General features: G+C 54.2%; 1 protein-coding gene across 2 annotated transcripts; it reads left to right on the top strand.

Annotated features, from left to right (window-relative positions):
• The first annotated feature begins 573 nt into the window (after positions 1-573).
• Positions 574-19426, top strand: CSF1 (colony stimulating factor 1). Of its 2 annotated transcripts, none has more exons than XM_012751692.3 (9): positions 574-882; positions 3940-4062; positions 5291-5353; positions 6896-7066; positions 10570-10717; positions 11845-12869; positions 13458-13510; positions 13821-13879; positions 14615-15529. In XM_012751692.3, exons 1-8 carry the CDS (start codon positions 844-846, stop codon positions 13864-13866), a joined length of 1668 nt encoding a protein of 555 aa, XP_012607146.1. In that variant the 5' UTR covers positions 574-843; the 3' UTR covers positions 13867-13879; positions 14615-15529. The 2 variants fall into 2 exon arrangements, with proteins under 2 accessions (XP_012607146.1, XP_012607144.1); XM_012751690.3 differs by lacking the exon at positions 14615-15529 and adding an exon at positions 17411-19426 and having other exon boundaries at positions 576-882.
• The last annotated feature ends 6055 nt before the right edge of the window (positions 19427-25481 follow it).

The raw sequence follows: 25481 nt of genomic DNA on the forward strand, positions 1-25481 counted from the left end.
GGTCAAGTGCCGGAGTGTCTGCTGGCACATGGGGCAGTCTTCCAGCTTGCTGTCGCGGGACACAGCCCCTCCCTTCTGGCTAGGTACCCTTCCCCTAGGGTGGGACCAGAGGCTGGGCGGGCTGCTGGGGGGCTGCCTGCAAACCTGCCAGCGCAGGATCCACTAGGGGTTACGGCATGCGGAAGGGGGGAGGCCCCGGTCTTCAGAGGATTGCCCTGCCAGTGCCTGTCCCTGCTCCTGGCCCATTTCCTGCTCAGATTTGGGGATTTTCAGGCCTGGAGGGAAAGTCCCTTGGGATGAGTATTAGAAAGAGGGTAGCAGCACCGGATCGGCACGGAAGGAAAGGCTCGGTCCGCACAGGGCGCGGGGAAGGCGGGGTGGGGGCGCGGTGGAGCCCGCGTTCCTTTGCTCAAGGCTCCGGAGTGGAGCGCGGAAAACAGCGACTGGGAGGACGAGCGAGCGGGGCGACCAGCCGGCGGGCTGGGGGAGGGGAGGCGGGGGGAGGCGGCCCAGTGGGCCTCTGGAGTGAGTGTGTGTGTCTGTGTCTGTATCAGTGCGAGTGTGTGTGTGTGTGTGTGTGTGTGTCTGGCGCCTGTCCAGGGTGATTTCCCATAAACCACATGCCCCGCTAGCCCGCTTAAAAGGCTGTGCCGAGGGCTGGCCAGTGGAGCTCGGCCCCAGGGAAAGTGAAAGTTTGCCTGGGTCCTCTCGGCGCCGCCGCCGCGCTCTCTGCATCCCGGGACAGCGGCGCGGCCCTGGGCCGGGCGCCGACTCTGCAGCGGCCAGCGAGCGAGCGAGCGAGCGAGGGCGGCCGACGCGCCCGGCCGGGACCCAGCTGCCCGTATGACCGCGCCGGGCGCCGCCGGGCGCTGCCCTTCCACGGTAAGCCCAGGGTGCGGGCCGGGCTGGGGCAGAGGCTCGGCGGCGCGGCGCGGCCCCTCGGAGAGACAGCCGGAGCGCGCCGGCTGCCCTAGCCGGGCGTTCCTGCCGCGGCCACGGGCTCCAGTTTCCTAACCGCCTTCGCGCACGGACTGGGCCTCTGGCGCTCCGGCTGAAGCCGGTGGCAGCCGGGCAGCTGCTCCCGGGGCTGCAGCGCTTCCCTGGGAAAGGGAAGGCTGCTGACCCCATTGCACGGAGGGGAACACTGAGCCACCCGCAGGCAGGAGAGACGGGGGTTGGAGGCCACTTTCAACCTGGGAGCCCGCTCTCTCTCCCTTCTGATGGGCCACTATCAAGGGACGGGCAGAGTGGCCATGCACTGAGTGTGGTGCTTTCTCTGGTGGGCACCTTCCTCAGTGGCCACATACATGCTTGCAGGCCCTGCTGGGGAATGGGTGCTGCCGGGTGGGGAGAGTTCAGGGGTCATCCGGCTTATAGAATGCCAGGGCCTGTGCTGAGCAACCTGCTGGCAGAGGGAAGGAGATGGGCAAGCTGCTACTTGTTCCAGCCCACAGGCAGGAGCTGGTGGGGACTTGGGTGGCTGTTTTGGGGGCACCAGTCTCCAGAGCTGCCTGTGGCTAGCTCTGAATTTCTTTTTCTTGCAAATTCTACTTCAATCAGTTGGGCAGATCCTGGCTTTGCAGAGGTCAGGGGAGGTGGAAGGAGGGTTTGGACAGGGGCAGGGGCTGCTCAGGACGGTGGGCGTAGGGTTGCCCTGCTTCAACTGTGGCAGGAGCCGCTGCAGCTCCTGGGAAGTGCAGGCTGGCACTGTGGACAGTCAGTGAGTGCTCTCATAATGCCTTTGCTCTTGAGGAGCCCTGGAGGAAAATGAGCAGAGAAACCTGTGGGAAAAGGAGCAGAAAAATACTAGGGGCTCGGGGTGGGCAGAGGAGAGGCTTGCAGGTGGGGCAAGAGGGAGAGGAGTAGATCCACAGGGGGGAAGTGCCCAACTTGAGAGGGGAAAGGGAGGCTAAGGGGCTGAAGGTGAGACCACAAGGAAAGGCAAGGAAGAAAAGGGGGTCTGGCTATGTTTAGAAGGGGCAGTCCAAGGGTCTGGTCCTGCCGGGTCTCTGCAGAGGCCTTGCTGAGGGGAAGGATGGAATACCATGGGTGGCAGATGAGGTGTGCCAGCATCTCTCTGAGCCTGCAGCAGAGATTCCTTCTGAGGGCTGCTCCCCAGGCAGAGGCAGAGGCTGGTGGGTGGGAGCAAGGAGAAGAGCCTGCCCAGCCAGATGCAAGCTAGAGTGTTAACCCTTAGCTGTCCCTCCAGCTCCTCCATTGAGGCAGATCTGGGGCCCCAGGTCCATGGGTATCACCCTTTGGCCACCTTCAAGTCAGCCTTCCATGTGGTGGCTGCATCCTTCTGCCACTGATACCTTAAGTCTTGCCAGAGCCAGGCAGCCGGTGCAGTTAGCCATTGCCCTCCCCTGCTGTCCTCAAACATCAGTATCTGGCAGTGCCTATGAGGAGGCTGTCTTCCTAACTAACCATTTCCAGAGGCTGTTTCCTCCTTACTATTCACTCCAGGGGCTCAGAGCCTCAGTGGCAGCCAGCCTGGGGCAGAGATACCTTCTGCATGGCCTTGAACCTGAGGTTCCTCCTGAGAGCCTGGGCAGCTGTCCCCACCCAGAGCTACCTCCTCCACTGCCCAACATAGCCTCAAGTGCCCCCCCCCATAATTGTCCTCCCCTCTTTCACACTCTCCCTCCCTCAGATCAGGCCAGATTTGTGCTGAGTAGTATTGGACCATCCTGTCCCTCTGCTGCCATCAGCTTCTCTTCCCTGCAGCCTTCCTGGTAGCCCATCCAGAGCTGCCTCTCCTCCCTGGTAAGAGCTGGCAAGCATATGGGCTTGTAGTTACATCTAAACTGGCATGCTGTTATGAGCTGTTTCATAGCCTCCCTGTGTTTTTCCAATGTGCTACTTATTTGCAGTATTTGTCTCATCATCTGGATTACTGAGGCAAAGCCCAGAGCCCAGAAAAGTGTCAGCCATCACCCCACCCTGCCAGCATTTCCCTAAATCTGGGGGCATCAGCTTCCAAGAGGCTCAGGAGCTCTGAGGAGGTGACCTCAAACTGGGGGAAAGAAAACCCAAGGGTTCCTCTGCCTTTACTTGGAGAAGGGGGCATGTAGGGCCAGGGGTAGGGAGGAGGGGACCTTGGTGAGGAGGGGGGAAAGAAGAGGGAAAGAGAAAGACTGGGTATCCAGAGCCAGTCCCATCACTCTGGGCTGAGTACCTACTGGGACAGGTAGATATTGAAAGAGGAGAGAGATCTCAGAAAAATTCCCTGCCACGATGAAGCTGGCTCGCTGGACGCACAACCTGCTGGTGCTCCGATAGGCAGGTGCTCGCCAGGGACGGCCCAAAGCTGGCACTGGTGCCTCTGATTAATCAGTTGGGCTCCTTTTGAAACACACACCCAGGGCTCCAAGAGATCTCTGGCATGGGATGAGTTCCCAGTGAAACTGACTTTGGTCTCAAAGTTTTTCCAGTAGCAGGGCCAGACCTGAGTGGAACCAGGTGAGACGAAAGGCTGAACTATGTCTGGCTTGTAGTCTGAAAGATGGTGCATGAACATGAACTTGAGGGCAGTTGAAAGGTGTTTGGCTCAGTGTTGATGTTGCAAGGACATCAGGTTGATGCAAGTCTAATCTTTGAGGAGTATCCTGTGTAATTAATTATTAGTAGAACTTAGACTTGTATGCATACCATCTGTGTCACTATTAGCTCAATGTGTAGTTAGCTTCGGCTCAGGTTAATCTGGGAAGGCTTCTTGGAGAAAATGACATTTGAATTGTTATCAAGGGAGAGCAAGGCTGTGCTGTGACTGTTAGGAAACCCTGGGAAATCTGGATTTAGGGAATGCTGTGTCCTGGGGTGAGGGGCACAGTTTGTAGCATTATAGGTATAAGCCTTTGTTTTTCTGCTCTCAGAAGGGCATTGGGGATCACTGGGGAGAGTGAGAGCTGGGGAGAAATGACACCCTCTCTGTCACAGACATGGCTGGGCTCCCTGCTGTTGGTGGTCTGTCTCCTGGTGAGCGGGAATATTATCGAAGGGGAGTCAGAGCACTGTAGCCACATGATTGGAGACGGACACCTGGATTCTCTGCAGAAGCTGGTGAGTGTGCAGCCATGCTTTATTCTACCTTCTCTCCCCTGGGGAAACTAAGGCAGGAGCCAGGGGGCAGGGTCAAAGAGAGGGGCTGCAGGCAAGGAAATAGGAATGTGCAGGACATGTCTCCCGCTATGCTACCCTCATGGACCTTCCCAAGGTTAGGACCTCTGGTCTCCTCAATTCTAAAGCTCTCTCTAACTCCCTGCATGCAGTGAACAGGGTGGGCTTCCAGCTGCTTGCCTGAGTTAGTGATTGTCCAGGAATGTCAACCATGGACTCCAAAAATACTTCTGAAACCTGCTGTCCCTCAGTAGGATACCTCCTCCGGGAAGCCAACCCAGTCTGCCTGCTGTGTCCAGATGTTGCCTTCAGCTCCTGGACTCCCATATGTGCTACCAGCCTGGCATCAGAGCTCCACCCAGATTCGGAGGGGAGGCTCTTGCCTAACTCCCAGTCTTCCACCCTCACTCCCCTGGCTTTTGCTCATGCCTTGAGGCTGGGATAGCCTGCTCATCTGGGCCGTGAAGGAGCCTGTGTCTCACTCTACTCAGGCCCGCGGAGTCATCAACAATTGCAAACATGGTCCAGCCAGGCAGAATCAGGTTGCTGTCATGGCTGCTGTCCTGCTCAGAGGGAATTTGCCACTCTTCTGGCCAGCTAGGCAGGGTGGAGCATCACTGACTAAGGCCAGCTCCCAGGCCCTGAGCTTTGGGGCCTGTCGGCTGGGCCTTCTACCTCTCTTGCCCCTATACTACTTCTCTTGCATGTAGCTGATGTAGCAATCCAAGGCAGACCAAGAGCATCTCCCAGGTTTAAGTCACAGAACTACTGCTCTGGTGGGTAAAGGGGCATTTAAGGGCATCTAGCTGCAGCCCCTGCAGATTTTGAATCCTCAGAGTTTGTCCAGCCTCTGCTTGAATTCCTGCCATGACAGAGTGTTCACTACCTGCCAGGGAAGATTATAGCCTATATTCTACAGATAGTTCTTCCTTATAACAAACTAGCATTTGTCAGATTTCATAGGGTGGTAGGTGGAAGGAGGAGATTTCTTGTTCTTCTACAGCCCTCCCCTGGGCATGTGGAAGGCATAGGCTCTGTCTTTCCAGGTGTGGTAGGGGGGAGGTAGATGAAGTTCAAACCCCAATCCACCCAGAAACTCAGGTCCCCATTCTGACAGAAGCTCAGTTGATCTATAGATGTCATGCAACCACTGGCCTGCTCTCTTTTACAGATTGATAGTCAGATGGAGACCTCGTGCCAAATTGCCTTTGAGTTTGTAGACCTGGAGCAGTTGGTGAGTGATGGCTGTTTATAAGGCCCATGTACCAGCCCATGAGCACCTCCCGGGGTGGCGTGCATGTGGGAGCATGAAAGCAGTAAAACTCCCAGAGCTTGACAGAGTGAGGATGTGAGGATCCCTGTGTGCTCAAGTCTGGGGTGTCAGGGTCCAGGGCTGGCTGGTCCAGGGCTAACTGGTCCAGGGCTCAGGTCCCCTGCTGTTTCCTTCTGCTGGCCTGGTACACACCAAGTGCTTACTATGTGCCAGGCACTTTTCTAATTTAGTACTGACAGTACCGCTATGTGGTACACAAATATTGTTTATGAACCACAAAGAGTTAAGGGAGCATAGCCAGTAAGTGGTAGAGGCCTGATTTGAATCCAGGCAGGTTGGCTCTAGGCTCTAAGGCAAACCAATACTTCTTCCAAGTCACATGCTTTGCTTAAAGATGTCACTTCCATTCACCAGGCAGATTCCTCCTACTTCACACCCAACCAGCCACTAAGCGCTGCAGGTCCTTCCTCCTTCATCCCCCCACCAACAATCCCTTGCTTACACAATTTCAGGAGCCTCCTGCTTCCAGTGCACCCCTCATCTTGCCACTAGGGAGAGCTTTCTAAAACTCTGATCTGCTGCCATCGCTTTCCTCCCAAAATCTGTCAGGGCTCCCATCACTCCAGGAGAAAGCCCTGGTTGGCTAGCCTGGGGTTTCGAACCTCCAGTCTCCACCACTCAACCCCATCCACCATCCCCCATTTCCTGCTCCTTCCTGCCTCCATGTCTTTGCACACACTCTTCCTGATGCCTTTCATACTTTTCCAAGTGCCCTTGCCTCACACTTATTCCACATGTATTCATCTTTGTGTCTCATGCAAAACTGCCATGATGCCCAGAAGATGCTCCCATCTCTGAGCTCTGACACACAAGACTCATACACACCTCTATTAGAGCTGGACTCCACCTCATGGTCCAAAGAATAACCTCGGTATTTCATTCATTCATTCACTCATGCTCATGCTTGGCCTTGACAAGCATTTACTAGGAACCTACTGGACCAAGTGCTAGGGACACAGAGCTAGGCAGAGTCTCTGTCTTGAAGGCAACCACCATCTCTTTAGGGAGACAAAACACTGAGGTTATTCTTTGGACCCTGAGGTAGTCTTCGCTGCCCCCAGGTCCTGGAGGCTTTGAAGGAGCCATCTGTAAAGGACTGTTGTGACAGCAAGCCAAGAAGAAGAAAGAAAGAAGTGGGGTGCCCTGGAGCCCACCTTCCCTATGCACATCTATCCCTAGTCCAGAAATCCAGATATCTCTCTAATCAGAAGCCACATTTCCTTCACTTTCAATCGGTCCCCAGTAGTGCTAGATCCCAAAGAGAGAGAAAGAAAGACAAGGGTAGCATTCTCCTTGTTACTGGAGTCATGTATCCCCTCCTCCAGGGGCAGGGGGAGAGCAGGCTGCAGCCCTCCATCTGCCTGGGGTGGGGGCACCCAGCACAGAGCCTGGGTTCCCAGCCCACAGCAGCCAGGCCATAAGCTCCAGCTTCCCATTTTTCAGAAAGATCCCGTGTGCTATCTTAAGAAGGCATTTCTCTTGGTGCAAGACATAATGGAGGACACCATGCGCTTCAAAGACAACACCTCCAGTGCCAAAGTCGTTGAGCGGCTGCAGGAACTCTCTTTGAGGCTGAAGAGCTGCTTCACCAAGGACTATGAAGAGCATGACAAGGTAGGAGGGCCCTGGGGCTGGGAGCACCGAGTCAGGGCAGAGGGCACTCGGGTGCTACGCCGCCCACATGTGCAGAATATGTTTACTGAGCTCGCCTCACATCATTGCTCACTCGCTCTCTCATTCATTTATCATCCCACCAACCTTTACCAAGTCCTCACCCACTGTGCAGGAGGCACAGTGCTGGGCCGTGACGATGTCATTGTCAGCAAGAAATACACGGTTCCTACCTCTTGGAGCTTATAGTCAAGTGAGGTTGGCAGTTGTTAAATATACAATGACACATGTAAATATAATTATAAACCACAAGTACTGTTCATTCAATCAACAAGCAGTTAACTGAGTGCCTATTATATATCAGGCACTGTTCTAGACACCGAAAAACAGCTGTGATAGAAACAGACAAAAATCCCCACATTCATGGAGCTGACGTTGGGATGGGTGGTGGGAGTGGAGAGACAGTTAGCAAGACATGCAAGTAAGATATGCAGTATGCAGGATGGCAGTCACTGCACTGGAGAACAGTAGGCCAGGGAAGAGATGACTCCAAGGAGGTGAGGGAGTCAGCCATGAACCAGAACCGCATAGGGCTCACAGAGAGCCACAGGGGACTCTAGCTTAAATGGGGGTGGAGAAGCAGAGACAAGGAAGGCTTCTGAGTAATAAAATATTAATTTGAGCTCCAAAGACAAGTAAGGGTTAGAAAGCCATAAGGCCAGAAGACCATCCTGGAACAGGGGACGCCGTGCTAAAAGCCCTAAGGTGAACAGAAAGGTACACATTCAGGGACCCAAAGGGGTTCGGTATGGCCAAAGCATGGGACGTAAAGCAAGGAGAGGAGAGAGGCAGGGGCTAGATCATTTGGGGTCTTTAAGATGCGGAATTTTGTCTTAAGTGGGAGGGGAGCCGCTGTGAACAGGCAAGTGGCCCAATCTCACGTCGTGAGACTGTCCAGGCTGCTGTGTGGGGAACGGACTGTGGAGACAGGAATGGAGTCTGGGAGACCAGCAGGAGACACAAGTCCAGGGCGGAGATATTGGCAGCTTGGCCCAGGGTGGTGCAGAGAAGCTGGAGGCGAGTGGACATGTTCCAGTGGGTTAGGGGCAGAACCGCCAGGACTTGGATGTACAGGAAGCTGAGGCAAGGGGAGCCGCAAGGATAGTTTCTGTCTTGAGCACCTGGGTATTTCAATGATGGTGAAATGGGGACACTCAGCGGACAGAGCAGGAGTCTAGCCTGGGGCACAGCGGACTTGAGATGCTTGTGAAATGGCCAAGTGGAGATGTTGAGCAGGCAGCGGGCGTCCAGGTCTTGGATGTGACTAGCAATGTACTGATATGTGGGCATGGTGGTCATCTGTGAAGCCACCGCCTGGGTAGCACTGCCCACTGTGGGAAGAAACAGGCTCAGGAACAGGCATCAGCATTTAGATGGCAAGCAGAGGACGGGCCACCTGGCAAAGGTGGGAGGAAAGCCGGGAGAGTGCCGAGTCCGGTCACTGGGTCCAAGCTGAAAAGTAGTCAGCTTGTCCAATGAGGTTAGAAGTCAAGCAAGGTAAGGGCTGCAGATTTTCTATTAGAGTTGGCAACATGTCACACGTGCCAGATAGGGGTGATTAGAAAGGGAGGAAGGGGAGACAACACTGTGGAGGAACTTGCCTCCAAAAGGGGGCGGAAGAAGAAAGATGTTGCTAGAAAGAGTGTGTGATTAGGGAGGAAAGATTTTCAATAAGAGGCGTATTAAATCTGTGCTTTCCCAACATTAAGGTTCTTAAGAACCTTCGGGAGTCTGTTTAAGATGCATATTCCCAGGACACACCCCCCTAAAGAGTCTGATACCCTGGGTCTGAGGGTCAGCCTGGGGATCCGCATTTTAGAAACCGCCCCACTCACGGTTATAGTGTGAGGGCCTGGAACCACCTGGGGCAGCACCCACAGAACAGGTGTGGCTGCTGAGGGGTGGGCTCCAGGAGGGCCCTTGGGGCAAGAGTCTCCTGAGCTCCTGAGGAGGGAAGGCCCCTCCTCTGTTGAGACGGGTGGGTGCCAGGGCCTTCTGTCTGAGGATTCCTGTTTTCTCTGCGAAGCAGGAGGGGAGGTTGAAGGAGGCGGAAGAGAGAGGCAGGAGAGAGCCAGCTTGCCTTTCTTATGACAGCCCTGGGGGAGAGGCCGGCAGGGGTTACTATTGTTTGGAATTTGCAGATGAGGAGAAGAGCCCGAACTGGATAATTCATGTGGTCACTGTCACTTCGCTGGCGAGCGACAGAGCTAAGCCCAGCGCTCCTCATTTGTACATTTATGTGGTGAACGTACTAAGGGCCTGCTGTGGGCAGGCCAGGGGGATGCGGCAATGCCTTCAGGGACTTCACAGCTGAGTGAAGCTTGTAGCCCATGTTAAGGAAAAAACTGGCACTTGGGGGTCACTGGCAAGTAGGGCCCTGGTGAAGCCGTGGGCATGCACAGCACAGCCTGGTGTGAAAGGAGAGGTGGGCTCGGGCTTAGCCCTGAGGAATGATGGCATTTGGACATCAGGAGGCGCAGGGGAGCTGGGTAAGGAGACTGAGAAGGAGCAGCTGGAGAGGTGGGAGGAAAGCCAGGCGGGTGAAGCCTCTCAGAGCTCCAGAGGGTATAGGAGCTTGGGCCCACGAGCAGCTTGGCAGACAGGCCTGGGGCAGCCTCAGCCCACCCTCCCAGACACACCAGGGCCAGCAGAGGGCCCACAGCCCCTGCGGCCTGCCCCGTTCCATGCTCCACACCACAGCAAGGTGATTTTTCTAAATTCAAGTCTTGTGCCACCACCCACCTCCCCAACAACCCTTCGGATGTTTCCCTTTTGCTTTATGGATAAAATTAAAAGTTCTTGACGTGACTCTCAAGGTCCTGCAGGGCTTGGCCAGTGCTGACCTCTCTCCAGTTGCGTGTCTCACCACTTGCCTCCTAGATGGTGATCCTGCAGCCGCTCCAGCCTTCCTTCTGTCTTTTGACATCTCATGCCCTTTTCTGCCTCAGGAACACCGCATCTGTTCTTGCTTCCTGGACAGCTCTCTCCAATCCCACCTCCTTTCCTGGCTAACTCTTGCTCATCTTTCAGTTGGTTCCTTAGGGAAATTCTCCCTGAACTCTCATTTAGTTCCCCTTGTTATACACCATGAGATCACTCAGTACTTCTTCAGAGGCCCCACGGCACTGGTTAATAATGGGCTTAGTGTCACTGCTCCTGCTGGACCCAATGTCCAATGGGGCCAGCAACCACCTCTTTCTTGTCCATTGTACGATTCTCAGGTAATTATCAGATGCCTGGCACATAGATATGTGTTGAGTGGTTCCATGAATAAATTACATATCTCACAACCTCAGGACTGAGTAGGCTGGAAATCAGAGGAGAGGGGAAGAAGGAAACAAAAGGGAAAAAGGAGAGAGATGTGACAAAGGCCAAGGGATCTCGATAAATGAGATGACATGGGGCCAATGGTCATGCTCACCAAAGGGGCCCTGCTCTGCTTCCAGGCCTGTGTCCGAACTTTCTATGAGACACCTCTCCAGTTGCTGGAGAAGATCAAGAATGTTTTTAATGAAACAAAGAATCTCCTTAAAAAGGACTGGAATATTTTCAGCAAGAACTGCAGCAACAACTTTGCTAAATGCTCCAGCCAAGGTAAGCACCAAAGGGGCCAGCAAGTGGGTGGTGGGAGGAGGGTGTAAGGAATGGGGATCGGGAGGTGAAATATGGAGCTGGGGGGACCCCCTGGGAGGCAGCCTGGCTGCAACTCGTATTCCTGTGTGTGTGGATGTGCTTGTTCTGTGTGCATATGTGGCTTCATGTACCTCTGGTCCTAGGCACATGTCTCTTTTGACATGTGTGTGCATGTACACCTACATGTAACTGCATGTGGAGGGGTCGTGCTGGTGCCTGTGAGATTAGGAAGTGGAAAGGGGAGCCCCTTTGGGGAGCCTTGTAGGCATGGAGGCCTTCCCTGCGGGCTCCACAGGCCATCTAAACGTATGGGGCGCTCCGCGGAGAGAGCAGAGTGCATCTGGGAGTCAGGGCCCTTGCTCCAGGAGCCCTGCAGCGAATCACCAGGATACCTGGCTTCAGAAGCCCCCAGGATGCCTTGTGTGTCCCTCAAAGGACAAGGCTGGATTTGAAGTCTGAGCATCATTGAAACTCCCAGTGCTGGCTCAGCTGCATACATGTGTACACTGCGTGTCCTCGTCTCTGCGTCCTGTGCCACATGTGCCCTCCTACATTCAACTTTGCTCCCCAAGCCAGGGGCTGAGGTCCTGCAACTGTCAATGGCCAAGTCCAGTCTCACTGCTTCTCATTCTCAAGGCCCCAAGTCTTGGTCGAGTTCCAGCCCCAGCCTGTTCTTGCCTGTGGCTATGGCTGTGGGGCTCCTGGCTGTGCATGAAACCAGTATCTCTGGGGCTTGGGAGTGTCTTGTGTTAGCCAAGAGGCCACTGCTCCCTCTCCTGGCCTGGCTCTGGCCGGCCGGAACCTCACATAGGCTGCTCTCTGTCTTCCTCCACCCACCCCAGTGTGCATCTGAACCCTGCTCTTTGCTCTCTGCCCGTGAGACCCTACATATTGCTCCTTCCCTGCCTGGACCTGTGTCATGAGCATTCGCTCCAGTCCTGTCCTCTTTCAGTCCCAGGGCTGACTCAGGAGATGAGGGGACCCCAGATTCATATCCCCCTCTCAACTCCCTCTGGGAAAGCTGTGCTGGAGGCTGGTGACTCTATCTCCCCCGTCTTTCTCTCGCCCTCTCTCTGTCGTTCTTTCAGATGTGGTGACCAAGCCTGATTGCAACTGCCTGTACCCCAAAGCCACCCCTAGCAGTGACCTGGCCTCTGTCTCCCCCCACCAGCCCCTGACCCCCTCCATGGCCCCTATGGCTGGCTTGACCTGGGCTGACTCTGAGGGGACAGAGGGCAGCTCCCTCTCGCCCAATGAGCAGCCCCTTCGCACAGTGGACCCAGACAGTGCCAAGCAGAGACCACCCAGGAGCACCTGCCAGAGCCTTGAGTCACCAGAGACTGCAGGTGTCCAGGACGGCACCACTGATGGTTCACCACGCCCTGGTCCCTCTGCTGGGGGCCCCACCCCTGGGATGGAGGACGTCCTGGACTCTGTGTTGGGCACTAACTGGGCCCTGGAAGAGGCCTCTGGAGAGGCTAGTGAGGGTCTCGTACCCCAAGGGCCAGCACTTTCCCCCTCCAGACCAGAAGGGGGCAGCATTCAGGCAGAGACCGCCAGACCCAGCGACCTCCTCCCAGCACCTTCTCCACTCCCTGCATCTGCGAAGGACCAGCGGCCAGCAGATGCACCTGGCACCGCCTTGCCCAAGCTGGGCCCTGTGGGGCACACTGGCCGGGCCTGGAACCCCACCCCTGAGAAGACAGATGGCTCGTCTGCCCTGCCCGGAGACCCCCAGGAGCCGAGCTCTCCCAGGACCTCAGCACTGCGCCCCGAAGGCCCCAGCAGCCCCCGCAGGCTCCGTGCTCAGCTAAGGCTCCCCGGAACCCACTCCTGGAACAGTGTGCTGGCCCGCGGGGGCCTGGAGGGCAGGAGGAGCACCAGGGACCGGAGGAGCCCCACAGAGCTGGAAGGAGGAGGAGCAAGTGAGGGGGCGGCCCAGCCCCCTGCCCATTTTAACTCCGTTCCTTTGACTGACACAGGCCATGAGCGGCAGCCCGTGGGATCGCCCGGCCCCCAGCTTCGCGGGTTTGCCTTCCGCCTGCTGGTGCCCGGCATCATCCTGGTCTTGCTGGCTGTCGGCGGCCTCCTGTTCTACAGGCGGAGGCGGCGGGTAAGAAGAGCCCGCCCAGTCAGGGAGAGGAGGGCACCTGGTAGGGGCAGGGGCAGAGCCTGGCGGGGTGCAGGTTGGAGGACAGCCGGGGCTTGGCCTGGGTCCTTCAGATGCTGCAAGAGAGGGGCTGCCTGAGCCAGAGCGTGGGAGGCTGAAATGGAGAGTTGCTGCAAGAATCAGAAGCCTCAGGCTGTGAGGTCACTGGGAAGGGCCGGAGTAGAAGAGAGTGGGAGAGAATATTCTTGGACTGACAGCAGGAGGAAACCAAATGGGAGGGAGACAGAGGAGGAGAGTGATGCTATGTGAGTGTGTCAGGGCAGGGTGTATACTAGGAGCTCTGCAGAGCCTGAGGCATGAGGGCCTGCAGGGGACAGTGCAGGGGACAGGCTGCATGGGAGCGGGGGAGGAGATGGGCATGGTCAGCAGAGGGCCTCACGCATCTCCCCTAGGCCTCTGGCTGATCCCCACTTCTGGGTAGCTGAGGGGACTCTTGCACCTCTCTCATTCATACCTGGGGCAGCCCTGCCTGGGGATGGGACCTCCATCCCCCCACCCTCCCCTCAGTGAGCTGCTTTTTCTTGTCCCCAGAGCCATCAAGAGCCTCAGACAGTAGATTCTCCCATGGAGCGGCCAGAGGGAAGGTGAGTGCTTGGAGAGAGGCTCTGGGAGCCCCTGGGGGTATGGCGTGGGATCCCTTTTCCCTCTAGATTGATTTGGGGGCAGTACTTTCTCCCACTTGCTCTGAGGAAATGGGGCTGGAGAGGAGGAAGGGCCTCTCTTCTTTCCTAGGTATCTGGGCTTTTTCCTGATTTCTTCCTAGAGTTAGGCTGTTCTGAGTCTTCTCAATCTGAGAGGTCTAGAGTATTTGCAGGGCTTGAGGGTAAACTTAGGGGGTCCCTCACTCCCCTCCTCCTGCTGATATCTAATGACAGTCCTGTGCTCTGCCTGCAGTCCCCTGACCCAGGATGAGGACAGACAGGTGGAACTACCAGTGTAGAGGGAATTCTAAGGTAAGATTCTGATTTTGGTCTCTCTCCACCCTCAAAATGAGCTACACCTTTTTCCAATCACCCCCACCTGTTAGTGACACCGCCTTCCCTGAGGCCCCCACATTCGACTCCCTCCCCTCCTGCTCCCTGTCCCTGCATCACCAGGTCTGGCCAACCCTCTCCTTTCTGGGTCCTCAGGCCTCCCCCTGCCCTTCCATTCCCTCCACCCCAGCTGAGGCCAGGAACTACTACCTCTGCATTCGGTTTCTTGTCTTGATGCTGCCTTCAATCCCAGAGCAACCAAAATCCTCTTCCTCAGATGTGGCTTGTATAAGGTCTTTACCCTCCTGGGGGATTTTCAGTAGCTCTGCAGCCACTTCAAACCTAGCGTTCTTAGCTTGGCTTCCAAGCCCTTCCAACAGCAGCTGCTTGCCAGATTGCTCCCCTACTTGCTCCCCAGCCAAGATGATTCCTGCCTCCCTGCATTTAGAGTCATAGTGCTATATAGCACCTTAGTCTTGGAAGGGCTCTCAGAGGTCATTTGGTCCACATCCCACCCCAAAGGGGTGACCCCCTCCACATCCCCAATAGCGAGCCAGCCAGCTTCCTGTCACACTCTCCCAGTTTTAGGCCAGCTCCCTGGTCTCATGAGAGCCCTCTGATATTTAAAGTCAGTTGTCCATGCCCCCTTTAAGAATTCTCTAAGCTAAATGTGGCCAAGTCCCTCAAACATTCCTTATATGATATGGTTTTCAGACCCCTCACCATCCTGGACACACTCGTTTGTCAATGTCCCTCTGAAAATGTGGCGCCCAGCCCTGGACACAGTACTCCAGATGTTGTCTGACCAGCTCAGAGTACAGTGGGACTGTTACCTTCCTTGATCTGGACAGTATTCTTCTATCATGCAGATTGAGAGATTGCATTAGTTTTTTTTAACAATCGCATCATACTGTTGTCATATGTTGAGCTTGTGGTCTGTTAAAACCCCTAGTTCCATTTCCCATAAACCTCTGTCAAGCCAGGACTTCCCTAACCTGTACTTGGACAACTTCACTTTTTTAACCGAAAAAGTGCAGGAGTTTATATTCACCTTGTTAAAACTGCCTTGTTGGTCTCTGCCCATCACTAGAGCCTACTGAAGTTGTTTTAAATCCTAGCTCTGTCATCTTCGTAGCCCTCACAACGGTGTCTCCTGCACACTGATGAGTGCCTTCAGTTGTCCTTGCCCACACTGTTGACAAGATGTGACCCTTACTTCTCACCCCAGCGCCACACCCCAACTGGCCCATGCCCTCCTCCCTCCCCTGCAAGCCCACAATCAGCCCATGATGAAGCCTTCCAGATTTCTCCACACCCCTCTGGCTACTCCTTTAGTTCATGCCCCTTCTGCTCTTTTGTATTTGCTTAATACTATATTGATTTGCACTTATTTGGATGTTGTTTTTATATATTTTTAAATCTTATTTTGTATGTACGTGTACATTCTATACCCTTAACAAGATTGTAAGCCCCTTGAGGGCAGGGACCGCCTCCCACTTTTTTGCTTTTCTTTTTCCATCCTAGGTTCCTCTACAGAGAGGGCCTCTCCACACTTGCCAAAAATTCAATAAATGTTGACTAGCTGGCTTAGGGCTGACTCACCAACGCACCCTGGCCAGCTGTCTCTAACTGACCAGCCTCGGGCTGACCCATTAACCAGCTAACTAATCAACCGACTGACTAGCTGACCAGCTGTTTGTTGTGACTCTGACTAACAAACCGACTAGCTGGTAGCTGCCTCACTGGCTGGTTGTTGACTGGTGAGCTGATTGGCTAAATGACTAGCTGGCCGGTTGCCTGACTGATTTGCTGATTGACTTGTTGGCCAACTAACTGGGGTGACCCATTCAAGTTTCCAGTCACACCCCTTATCAGATGCAAGTGAGCGCCTTAGGGCCTTCCCATGTGTGGAGTGACAGGTCTGGGCCCCTCCTAGAGAGGCAGGGGGTTTGGCAAATGCACAAGACCAGAGCAGCCTATTTGGGAAAGAGCTAGCAGTAAGAGCACATCTGGTGTCAGGGGGTCATCCCTGTCATAGGGTGGGCTAAGATGGGTGAGTGGGTAACTGGGGCATGGCAGAGTGGTGAAATGGCCTAGACCACCTCAGGACCATTGGCTCAGCGCTGCACCACCCTCTCCCCAGTCGCCAGAAACTGCCCACCACCATGGTCTTGGCATCCCTCTGCCCCGTCCCTCTGCACTCCCACTCTCCTTTCTCTGCTTGGCTGTTCCCAGGCCCATCCTGAGCTTCCTCTTCCTCCCCTCAAGAGTCCACTTGCAGAGGGACCCACTTGCTCCAGTGGGTCCAGCCCTAAGGCGGTCCCCAGGCCAGGCCCCAGGAGCCCCTGAGAGACTGAATGACAGCTCCTAGACTGTTGCTCTGATGAGAAATGAGAGAGAACAACACGGAGGCCAAGACTGAGAAGGGACTCAGAGCCACAGGAAACTCAAGATACCAGAACTGCAACCCCAAGAACTAGGAGATAGGGGCAGCAGGCGGGAACTTGCCTACTCGGTCTTTCCTCCCTCCAGGGCCCTGGCAGGGCCTGTGGCCTAGCTGTACCCAGCATGGCCAGTGTCCAGTTTATGGTTCCCCTTCTTCTCCCTCCAGTGCATGGGAATGGGCTGGGAGCCAGAGGTTGTGGTCCCATCTTCCCTCCTGACCCGTGACAGCCTTTGCCAGTAGGGCCTATGGACATTAGGGAGGGAGGCTCCACACAGGGTCCAAAGTCAAACCATTGGATGGAGTCCAGGGGATTTCAGCTCTGGGAACAAAGCGTCCTGAGGATGCTGGGCAAGGGGACAAGGATGGGGGCGGGGGCAGAGGGCAGGGCCCTGACTCCCATGGATGATGCAGGAGGCAAGTCCCTTGGCCCATCCAGGAGGAGGCTGGGTTGCTTAGGGGTTAGCATGCCAAATGGCAGGGTGGGAGTTTCCTTGTCCCAGCACTGCCTCTAGACTTTTCCTCTCCAGCCCAAGTTCCTCCTCTTCAGTTACCTCTGCCTGCTGTCTTGAATATCATCTGTGATGACCCTCTCTGATGAGTGGTGTGAAGGTGGAAATGAAAAATTCTGCTTTGCTAGGGTTAGCAGGAATCACTCTTGGTTCACTGGACCAAGGCCAGTGAGATGGTCTTGCCTGAGAAGGGGTATAAAGGATACTCAGGTGTTCCTTCCCTCCCTGTTAGACCCCTCTGCTTTGGCAGTGACCCCTCCCCAGCCCTGCTCAGACTCCCACCAGGCCTCATTACCTCCTGCTGAGGTCCCTGCTATCCTAGGAGGAGGTGGAAGGTAAGGCCAGTCTGGCCAGAGGCTTGGGCTGGTGCCAGGGAAAGCCTGCTTGTCCCTCTGCGGTGTCTGGGGTGGCTGGGAAGGCGAGGGAAGGGATGAGAGGAAGTCCTGTCTGCAGTGCCGCCCCAGCCCACAGGAACGCTCACCTCCCAGCCCGTGTCCTCAGTGACCCTCACTGCATTCCCACTCAGCTGACAGCCTGTCCTTCTCTCCTCTACAGCTGGGCACTCAGGACAGTCTCTCCACGAGAGGAGACATCACGGGCGTCCACCACCACCCCTCCCCAGCCATTCTGGAACGTGGTCTGCCCACCACCAGAGCTCCCGCCTGCCAGGACTGGACCAGAGCAGCCAGGCGGGTCCCTCTGCCTCCACCCTCAGACCCTTGACTGACTGAAAGAGGGCTAGAGGATGCCCCCCACGCTGCCACTATTTATTGTGGGCCCTGGTGGCCCCCATGCGCTTGAGGAAGGCTGGCAAGCCCGGCTCAGGACCCTCTCCCTTCAGGGGCTGCACCGTGGAAGAGTGATTCCAATGTGATCCAGGAGTGGAAGAGCCCTGCACCCAGAGGGCCCGCCTGGTGCCACGGGATCCCAGCTCGGACAGGCAGGGACCTGTCTCCAGAGAGAGGAGCCTGGGATTTGCAGGGCGGGACAGCGTCGGCCTGATTTCCCGTAAAGGCGTGCGTGCAGCCCAAGAGATGAGAAGAGGACGCCTTTGGGCCTCGATCTGCACTGACAGCGGGAAGGAGGTCTACACCCTCTACTCACCTAAGTGCCCTCTGCCGGTTACCAGACCTGCCTGACCTGCCCATGATGCCAAGGGGAGGACCGAGCTCTGGCCTCCGCCCCTTTCCCTCCAGCCCTTGCCAGAGCTTCTCTGAGAGCTCCCCTCGTGAAGGAAGCCATTGCACTGTGAACACTGAACCTGCCTGCTGAACAGCCCGCCCCGTCCATGCCGAGAACGAACATCCGTCTGTCCGCCTGCCCTCCAGGCTCTCCCCAGCTTCCGGCACCGAGCTGGCCTCACCACCGGTCGACTGAGGGAACCCTCAGCCCTGACCTTCTCCTGACCCGGCCTTTGACTCCCCTCCCCGGGGTGGAGCAGGGTGGGAAAACTGCCCAGGCTGCCAGCCAGAGCCGGTCTTTAGGCTGTGTTGTTCGCCCAGGTTTCTGCATCTTGCACTTTGACATTCCCAGGAGGGAAGAACTAGTCGGGACACGGGGAGGGGAGGGCAGAGGCAAGAGGCTGCACGATGAGTTCTGACTGCAAATGGGTCTTGAAATATGGGTATGCCCCTGAGGTTAAGGAGGTCTCTGCATCCCAGCCCCCCAGCCCAGTCTCCTTTCCCTGCTGCCAGCAGGCCCCGGGGGCTGAGCAGGTTGTCCCTGTCAGGAGCCTTGGGCTGGGCTGCACCCCAGCCCACCTGCAAGGCACCCAACTCCCATCCTCTTTTTGGCCTTCTTTCTCCCTCAGCCCTCCCCATCCCCCAGGACCACCTCCTCCCACCAGGCACACCGGGTGGGAGAGCCGCCAAGGGGTCCAGGCTTCGGCTTCCAACTGTGCTGAGGGCCCCCACTTCCTGGGCCAGCCCTTGGCCATGGCTCTGAGGCCTGGGCAACAGGTGACAGGGCTGTCAGTTGCCTCTTGCCCCTTTGTGCTGCTGTGTCCCTCCTGTCCTCCCTCCCTGGGCCCTCCGCTGAAAGACCCTGCCCCAGCTGGCCACTGGGCCCATGACCTTTTCATCTCCTGCCCAAGAAGGTGAGGATCCGCCAGCCCCACCTTCCCTGTCCTGATGCTGGCAGCTCAGGGAAAGGGCAGTGAGACTTTCATGTGGGGCTCATCTTTCTAGTCACAGACTATATTTGATGCTAGAAAACACATATTTGAAAATGGAAGAAAAAAAAAAAACAACAAAAAAGGCATTCCTCCCCAACCCCTCTACCTTAAACACATAGTATTTTAAAGGTCAAAAAAGCAAAGCCAACCCATTGCAGAAGCTCTTTGTGGGCACTTGGTGACATCAGCCGGGGAGCCAGATGTCTCCCTAGGCTACCTGCATAGGAAGCTCTTCTGTTCACTGAGACAGCTGAGAGGGAACATTGGCTCACGTACTGTGAGATTTCGTTTTTATACTTGGAAGTGGTGAATTATTTTATATAAAGTCATTTAAATATCTATTTAAAAAAATAGGAAGCTGCTTATATATTTAATAATAAAAGAAGTGCACAAGCTGCCATGTGAGTCACGGGAAAGTTGTTTTTGTGGTGTGGGTGGCAAAAATGGGGGTGGGTGGGTAAGCACCAGTGCAGAGAGCTTTTGCCATGATGCTGGGAAAGGAGGGCTCTCTCCAAGTTTCAGACTTGTTACCGAAGCCTGTATTCTTGCAGTCCCAAACACATTCATCTGCATATCTGTTTAGTAGGAAACAGCCAAACCTCAGGCCTGGCCCGGGCCCCTGCTCCAGCCCGGCCTCGCCCAGCCTGGGAAAACGGCTGGTTGGGCTCCGTCCAAGGGCCTTGGAGGCCTGCGGGGACGAGGCTCCCGACTGCTGAACCCTGCGGTCCAGGGAGCGGGAGCTGGGACTGTCGCAGGGCCCTGAGGTGAACAAGTGCTGTCTCTCTGCTGGAAGAGAGCAGGGCAAGCAGCGGGAGTCAGCAGTCTGTGAGGGCCGAAGGGCCTGACCTTCCTACGGGACGTGGAGAGGAGCCCGGATGTGGCCTTCCCAGGGAGAGGGCTGTTAGGGCGGCTGGAGCGAGGGAAGGCCCAGCGTAGCCCAAGACACACCCGTGGGCGAAGCTGTGGCAGAGGGGCCTCGCCATCCCGGAGGCTGCGTTGGGCGTTTTGGATCAGTGGCTCCCAACCCAGGCTTACTGGAAAGATCACCTGGTTGTTTAACAACAACAAAAAAAGAGAGAAATTGCTGATTCCCAAACCCCACCCTAGATCAACAAAATCAAAGTCTGAAGGGTCAAGCTCAGGCACCAGGCATCAGAATTGTTAAACGATATCTCAAGTGATTCCAATGTGATCCAGGGTAAGAAGCTTCTAGAGCCACGCTGTCAGATAGGGTGGCTATTTAAATTAATAAAATGTAATAAAAGCAAACCTTCAGTTCCTCTGGTGCACTAGCCACGTTTCAAGGGCTCCGTAACCACATGTGCCTATCATTTTGGACAGCGTAGAAATTCGACATTTGCATCATTGAAGAAATTCTACTGGACAACACTGCCTAAAAGGTTGGGTCCCTGGACTTAGGGGACCAAGGTTATAGGGCCAGGATTGGCACCAAGCAAACTTGGCCAGGAACCCCTTTCTGTGCCCTTACCCCCACCATCCGGTCCCTCATCATTTCCCTCAAGTGAGCTCTGCCCTTTCTATCAAAAGCTCCTCAGAAAAGATTTAGGAGAAACTTAACTCACATTTCATTTTTCCTGACCCAACCTGACAAAGAGCCTCCTCTTCCAAGAGGCCTTCCCAGCCTGGCACAGGCCCCTGAGCTCACCCAGGCTTAGTTCCTTCCTCCTCTATCCGTAGAGCCTATTTATTTGTCTGTCTGTCCCACCGGGCTGTGGACTGTGGCAGGAAATATGCTGCATCCCTCCTTATATCCCAATGCTGATGGTATCTGGCACACAGTTGGTGCTCAATAATTGTGTGTCAAAAGTTTAACACTGAGAGCATGAACAGAAGCAGGATAATGCAAATTCTGACCAGATTTAATGGGGGCCTTTTCTGGGGACCTTGTGACTATTAGCCAATGGAATTACTATCTAATAACTACCGTTCAGTGGCCATGCAGAGGAAGTGTTCTCAGCAGAGGGTCTCCCTGGCTGCTGATGGAGATGGGACGAGGTTAGAACCCACCTGACCACTGGGCTGAGACGGATGGAATGTATATTCCAAAGCCTTTAAGCAAGATTCCAAGGATGGGAAAAAAACAAACCCCAAAAAACAAACCCCCTCAAACCCCTTCCCCCTACCTGCCTTTCCGGAAGCCCCAGAAAGGCTTGAGAATCTCAGCAGGCCTTTCCCAAAGCTTCACATGCTGCATGGGCTGCCCAGGAAGCGTCATACCTCTAGAGCAATGTCCATTTGCCTTCGGAGCAAGAGAACTTAGGTTCTTGGCTTGAATCTCTATCGCCTCTTATTGTTCCACCTTGGTTAAGTAAACTCGCTGAGTCTCAGATTTCTCCTCATCTGGAGAACTAGCTTAAGAGTACAAACAAGCTATGCCTAGACTGAAGTTCAAACGAAGTGACAAACCCCAAAGTACCTTGTGGGCTCCAAAGGTCTTCCCCCAAATAAAGTGTGTTCTGATGCAGCCCCTGCCAGCTGGTCTGACAGTGCTCATGCCAAATATAGGTCCCCTCCGCTATGCTATGCTTCGAGGCCCACCCCGCCCCTGCTGTTCTCAGCAGGAGGTGGCAGAAATGAGTGCTCCCTGCAGGGAGGAGGATTTGGACATCTTGTAGCTCAAGGATTTCTGGCTGAAGGAAGGGCCCAGGTAGGGGACTGGAGCAGAAAGTGGCCCTCGTTGCTGCGGGTGCCGGTTAGCAGGCAGGGTCAGGAACTCTGGCCTGCAGTATATAAGCAGAAGGGCCCAGCCAAACCCCAAACCACTATCCGGCCAGCGGCAGGAAAATGAATCAGAGGCGATCAGGAAGAAGTCCGAGGTTAACCTCATGCAGACTGCGGGCCATGGCCAGGAAGGGGTTGGTGGAAGGACTGGGGTCTGGGCAGGGCCTGGGAGGGCATGCAAAGACCCCTTGAACAAGGCACTAAAGTCATTTAGGGGTGGGCGGTGAGCAGGCAGCCCTGGGCAAAAGCGGCCATGTTTGCTAGAGAGTACCCCTCCCCTGCCCCAGCAAAGGCCAGAGCAGCCCTTCTGTCCCCTGGTTTCTCTCCTCGGTATCTAGGAGGGGTAGTAGGGTGACCCGGCTCTGCTGCCCTGGACGCTGGACTGCTGAGGGAGCAAGGTGGCCCACACCAGCCTGGTAAGCCCCACAGCAGGGCGGTTGGACCACAGAGAGGCTCACTCTGTCTCCCCCTGCAGATGCTAAGCCTGTGCGACCAGACGCTAGTGTGGGACCACAGGAAAGTCCACACGTTGCTCCCTCCGGCCCTGTCTACAGTTTACACTGACTCAGCTCCACGACTGGGTGACTGTGAGTCAGAAGAGGTTATGGATTGGGGTGGTGGAGGAGGCTGGTCAGGGTGTTGGTGGGTGAATTCCTGGAGGAGGGCTGGGGCAGAACTCTAGGTTGAACTCCAACCTCTCCGGCCCCTGCCCTGGGGTCCTGGACACCGGCCCCCAGCCACTCTGCTGTTTAGTCTCTTCCTGTGTGTGCACCTAGTGAGGTCTCTAAAGGCCGGATCCTCATCTTCATTCATTCATTCATTTCCCCATTGATTGCTAGATACTGAGGACCAAAGTCGGTGAAAGAGATAGACACCAGCCAAATAATCACACAAATAAATACCTCATCATAAAGTATGCGTAGAGGTAGGAAGAAGCGCAACAGGGGACCTGATCCAGGGACGCAGGACCCTGCAGGCCTTCAGAAAGGTTAAGACAGAGAAAGCCATAGAAGGGTTACAAGTGGTGAGGCATGGTCTGTTCCTCCTCCTTATTCAAGACTGCCAACAAGATTGAATGGAAAGCTATTTGCTAATTACCTGGTATTGTGAGGCACTCTAGAAAAATGCAGTCTCGTTCTATCTCACAGTAGCCCTGTGAGCTAGGTGCTAATATCCTAATCCTAATATCTACAGATGTGGAGACTAAGGCTTACAGAAATTTAATAACTCAGCTGAGGTCATAGCAGCTAGTAAGTAGCAAAGCCTGGATTTGAAGCCAGGTCTGACTGTTTTCAAGCCCCACACTCTTGTCATAACATCACACTCTTGCAGGCATTTAACAGATGGTTCTTGCACAAACGGACAGCTTGTGCCGGCCTGGCGGACTTTGAGGGTCCCCAGGGCTTTAGCATCCTTCTTTTTCTTCCTTTCAAAAGGACTGTGTTGTCTGCAACTGGGGAAAAGTTGCCTGCGACAGACGCCTCCTCTCTCAGCCTTGGTGCTGTCCCTAATTCACTAGGAGAGGAGAAGGGACCCTTGGGTTGTGTGCCCACTGCCTGGGCCTCTGGGAAGGGCCTCCCTTGACCTCCAGCCCCTCCCTCAAGCTTTGGCTAGGGTCCTTTGTGACCCATGTGTTTTCTCCCCGCCCTCCCTTTGGGCACCTTCCAACTCCCTGATTAATAATTGGCCCAGGTGACATCTGGGCACTGATCCCTCCAGCTGGCAGCAGGCTTTGGCATCCTTCTTATTTTGCCCGATTGTGACCTTCTTGGATGAAAAAACTATTAATTTGCTTCCCCACACCCAGCCATATCTCTAGGAGAGGTTGTCCAGCCCTGGGCTGGGGTTGCATGATGGGAAAGGCTGGATAAGGACCACCGAGTGTGACATCTGCAGGCTCAACATGCTCTAGTGATTCTGGGGAGAAAGGCCAAAGGCTGGGGGCTGGAGAGCCTCAGGGGTGGAAGCAGAGCCCTCACCCTGCCTGTGATATTTGGAGGAGCCTCAAAGAGCCATCATTATCAGAGTGCACTATGGTTGCTTGATCTATGTTGGTTTTCCTGAAACGAGCTCCATGCCCACATGCAGGAAGCCCTCTATGCCTACTTACTCTCCCAAAGAAGAGCTTCAGGGGGGAAGGTAATCTGGCCCAAGTTCTGAGATATGTTCAGAATATTTTCCTATAGCAACAACAACAGCAAACCCTGGGGAAAGGTTAGAAATCTGATTTCTATAGTTGCTGCCTTATATTGTTTTAAACATCTAGTTTTCAACAACAACAAAAAATTGCAAGGCATGTAAAGATACAAGAAAGGAAAAAAGCAATCAATAGAAACTGTCCTTGAGGAACCTCAGACATTGGTTTTCTAGACAAAGACTTTAAATCAGGTTTTGTTCTTTTGGTTTTTTTTTTATTCTTCAGCTGAAACGGATTTATTGTACACTTGTTACACTTGGCCACAGCTGAGAACAGAACTAGTCCAGAATGTCAGATTGAGGGTAAAGGACCAACAGGGACTGTTCTGGCATGAGCAAATGGGTCTCTCAGAGGTGGTCTTAGCGATCGGATGATGATGACGTTCTAGATCCACTGTGAGGCAGGTTCTAGACAGTAGCGTGCAGTCCAACAACTTGTACCAGTGTCCTCAGCCTCTGGCATCCACGTTTCTGTTCTTGTGGACTTCATGTGTGCACAAGCAAGCAGTTTACTTGAACTTCTGCCTCATCTTTATTCTTTTATGTTTTAGCCTGCACATTTGCTTCTTCCTTCACTCGGCTCTCATAATAGGGAGGTTTCTAGAAGATGGTGCTAAGGCCAAGAGCTAAATCAGGTATTTTAAATGTGTTCAAAGACTAAAGGAAAACATGTATAAAGAACTAAAGGAAAATATGAGAATGATGTCTCACCAAGTAGAGACTATCAATAAAGATGAGAAATTATTTAAAAAGAACCAAATAGAAATTCTGGAATTGAAAAGTATAACAACTGAAGTGAGAATTTCACTACAGGGGTTCAATAGCAGATTTGAGCTGCCAGAAGAAAGAATCCATGAACTTGATTGAAATTATCCAGTCTGAGGAACAGAAAAAATGAAGAAGAATGAATAGAAATGGAAAGAGCCGAAGAGGACTGTAGGACACCATCAAGCACATCAACATATGCACAATGGGAGTCCAAGAATGAGAAGACAATGAAAAAGGAGTGAAAAGAATATTTGAGGAAATTTTGTTTGGAATTTTTCCGAATTTGATGAAAGATGTTAATCTACACATCTAAGAAGCTCAGCATACTCTAAGTAGGATAAACTCCAAGAGATCCACACCTAGACACATACTCAAACTCTTGAAAGACAGAGACTCTTCAAAGCAGCAAAAATAACTTACCCAATGCAAAGATAGTCTCAGTAAAATTAACAGCTGATTTTTCATCATAAACCAGAGCTGCTAGAAGACAGTGAAATGGCATATTCAAAGTACTGAACAAAAACCCCTGTCAATCAAGAATTCTAGGCCAAGCACAGTGGCTCATGCCTGTAATCCCAACACTCTGGGAAGCCAAGGTGGGAGGATTGCTTGAGGTCAGGAGTTCGAGGTCAGCCTGAGCAAGACAGAAAATAGAAAAATCAGCTGGATATGGTAGTGCATGCCACACACCAAACGGGCACAATCCTTTCTGCAACAAGGACAATGGGGCAATCATGAGTACCTCCA

Source organism: Microcebus murinus, chromosome 2 (assembly GCF_040939455.1).
Source record: "Microcebus murinus isolate Inina chromosome 2, M.murinus_Inina_mat1.0, whole genome shotgun sequence".
NCBI lineage: Eukaryota > Metazoa > Chordata > Mammalia > Primates > Cheirogaleidae > Microcebus > Microcebus murinus.

Bases quoted from the DNA above. Each gene is read 5' to 3' on its own strand.
- CSF1 (XM_012751692.3), top strand. From the start codon at position 844: ATGACCGCGCCGGGCGCCGCCGGGCGCTGCCCTTCCACG. The intron at 10,718-11,844 runs GTAAGCACCAAA...TCGTTCTTTCAG, and splicing joins TGCTAAATGCTCCAGCCAAG to ATGTGGTGACCAAGCCTGAT. The intron at 12,870-13,457 runs GTAAGAAGAGCC...TCTTGTCCCCAG, and splicing joins TCTACAGGCGGAGGCGGCGG to AGCCATCAAGAGCCTCAGAC.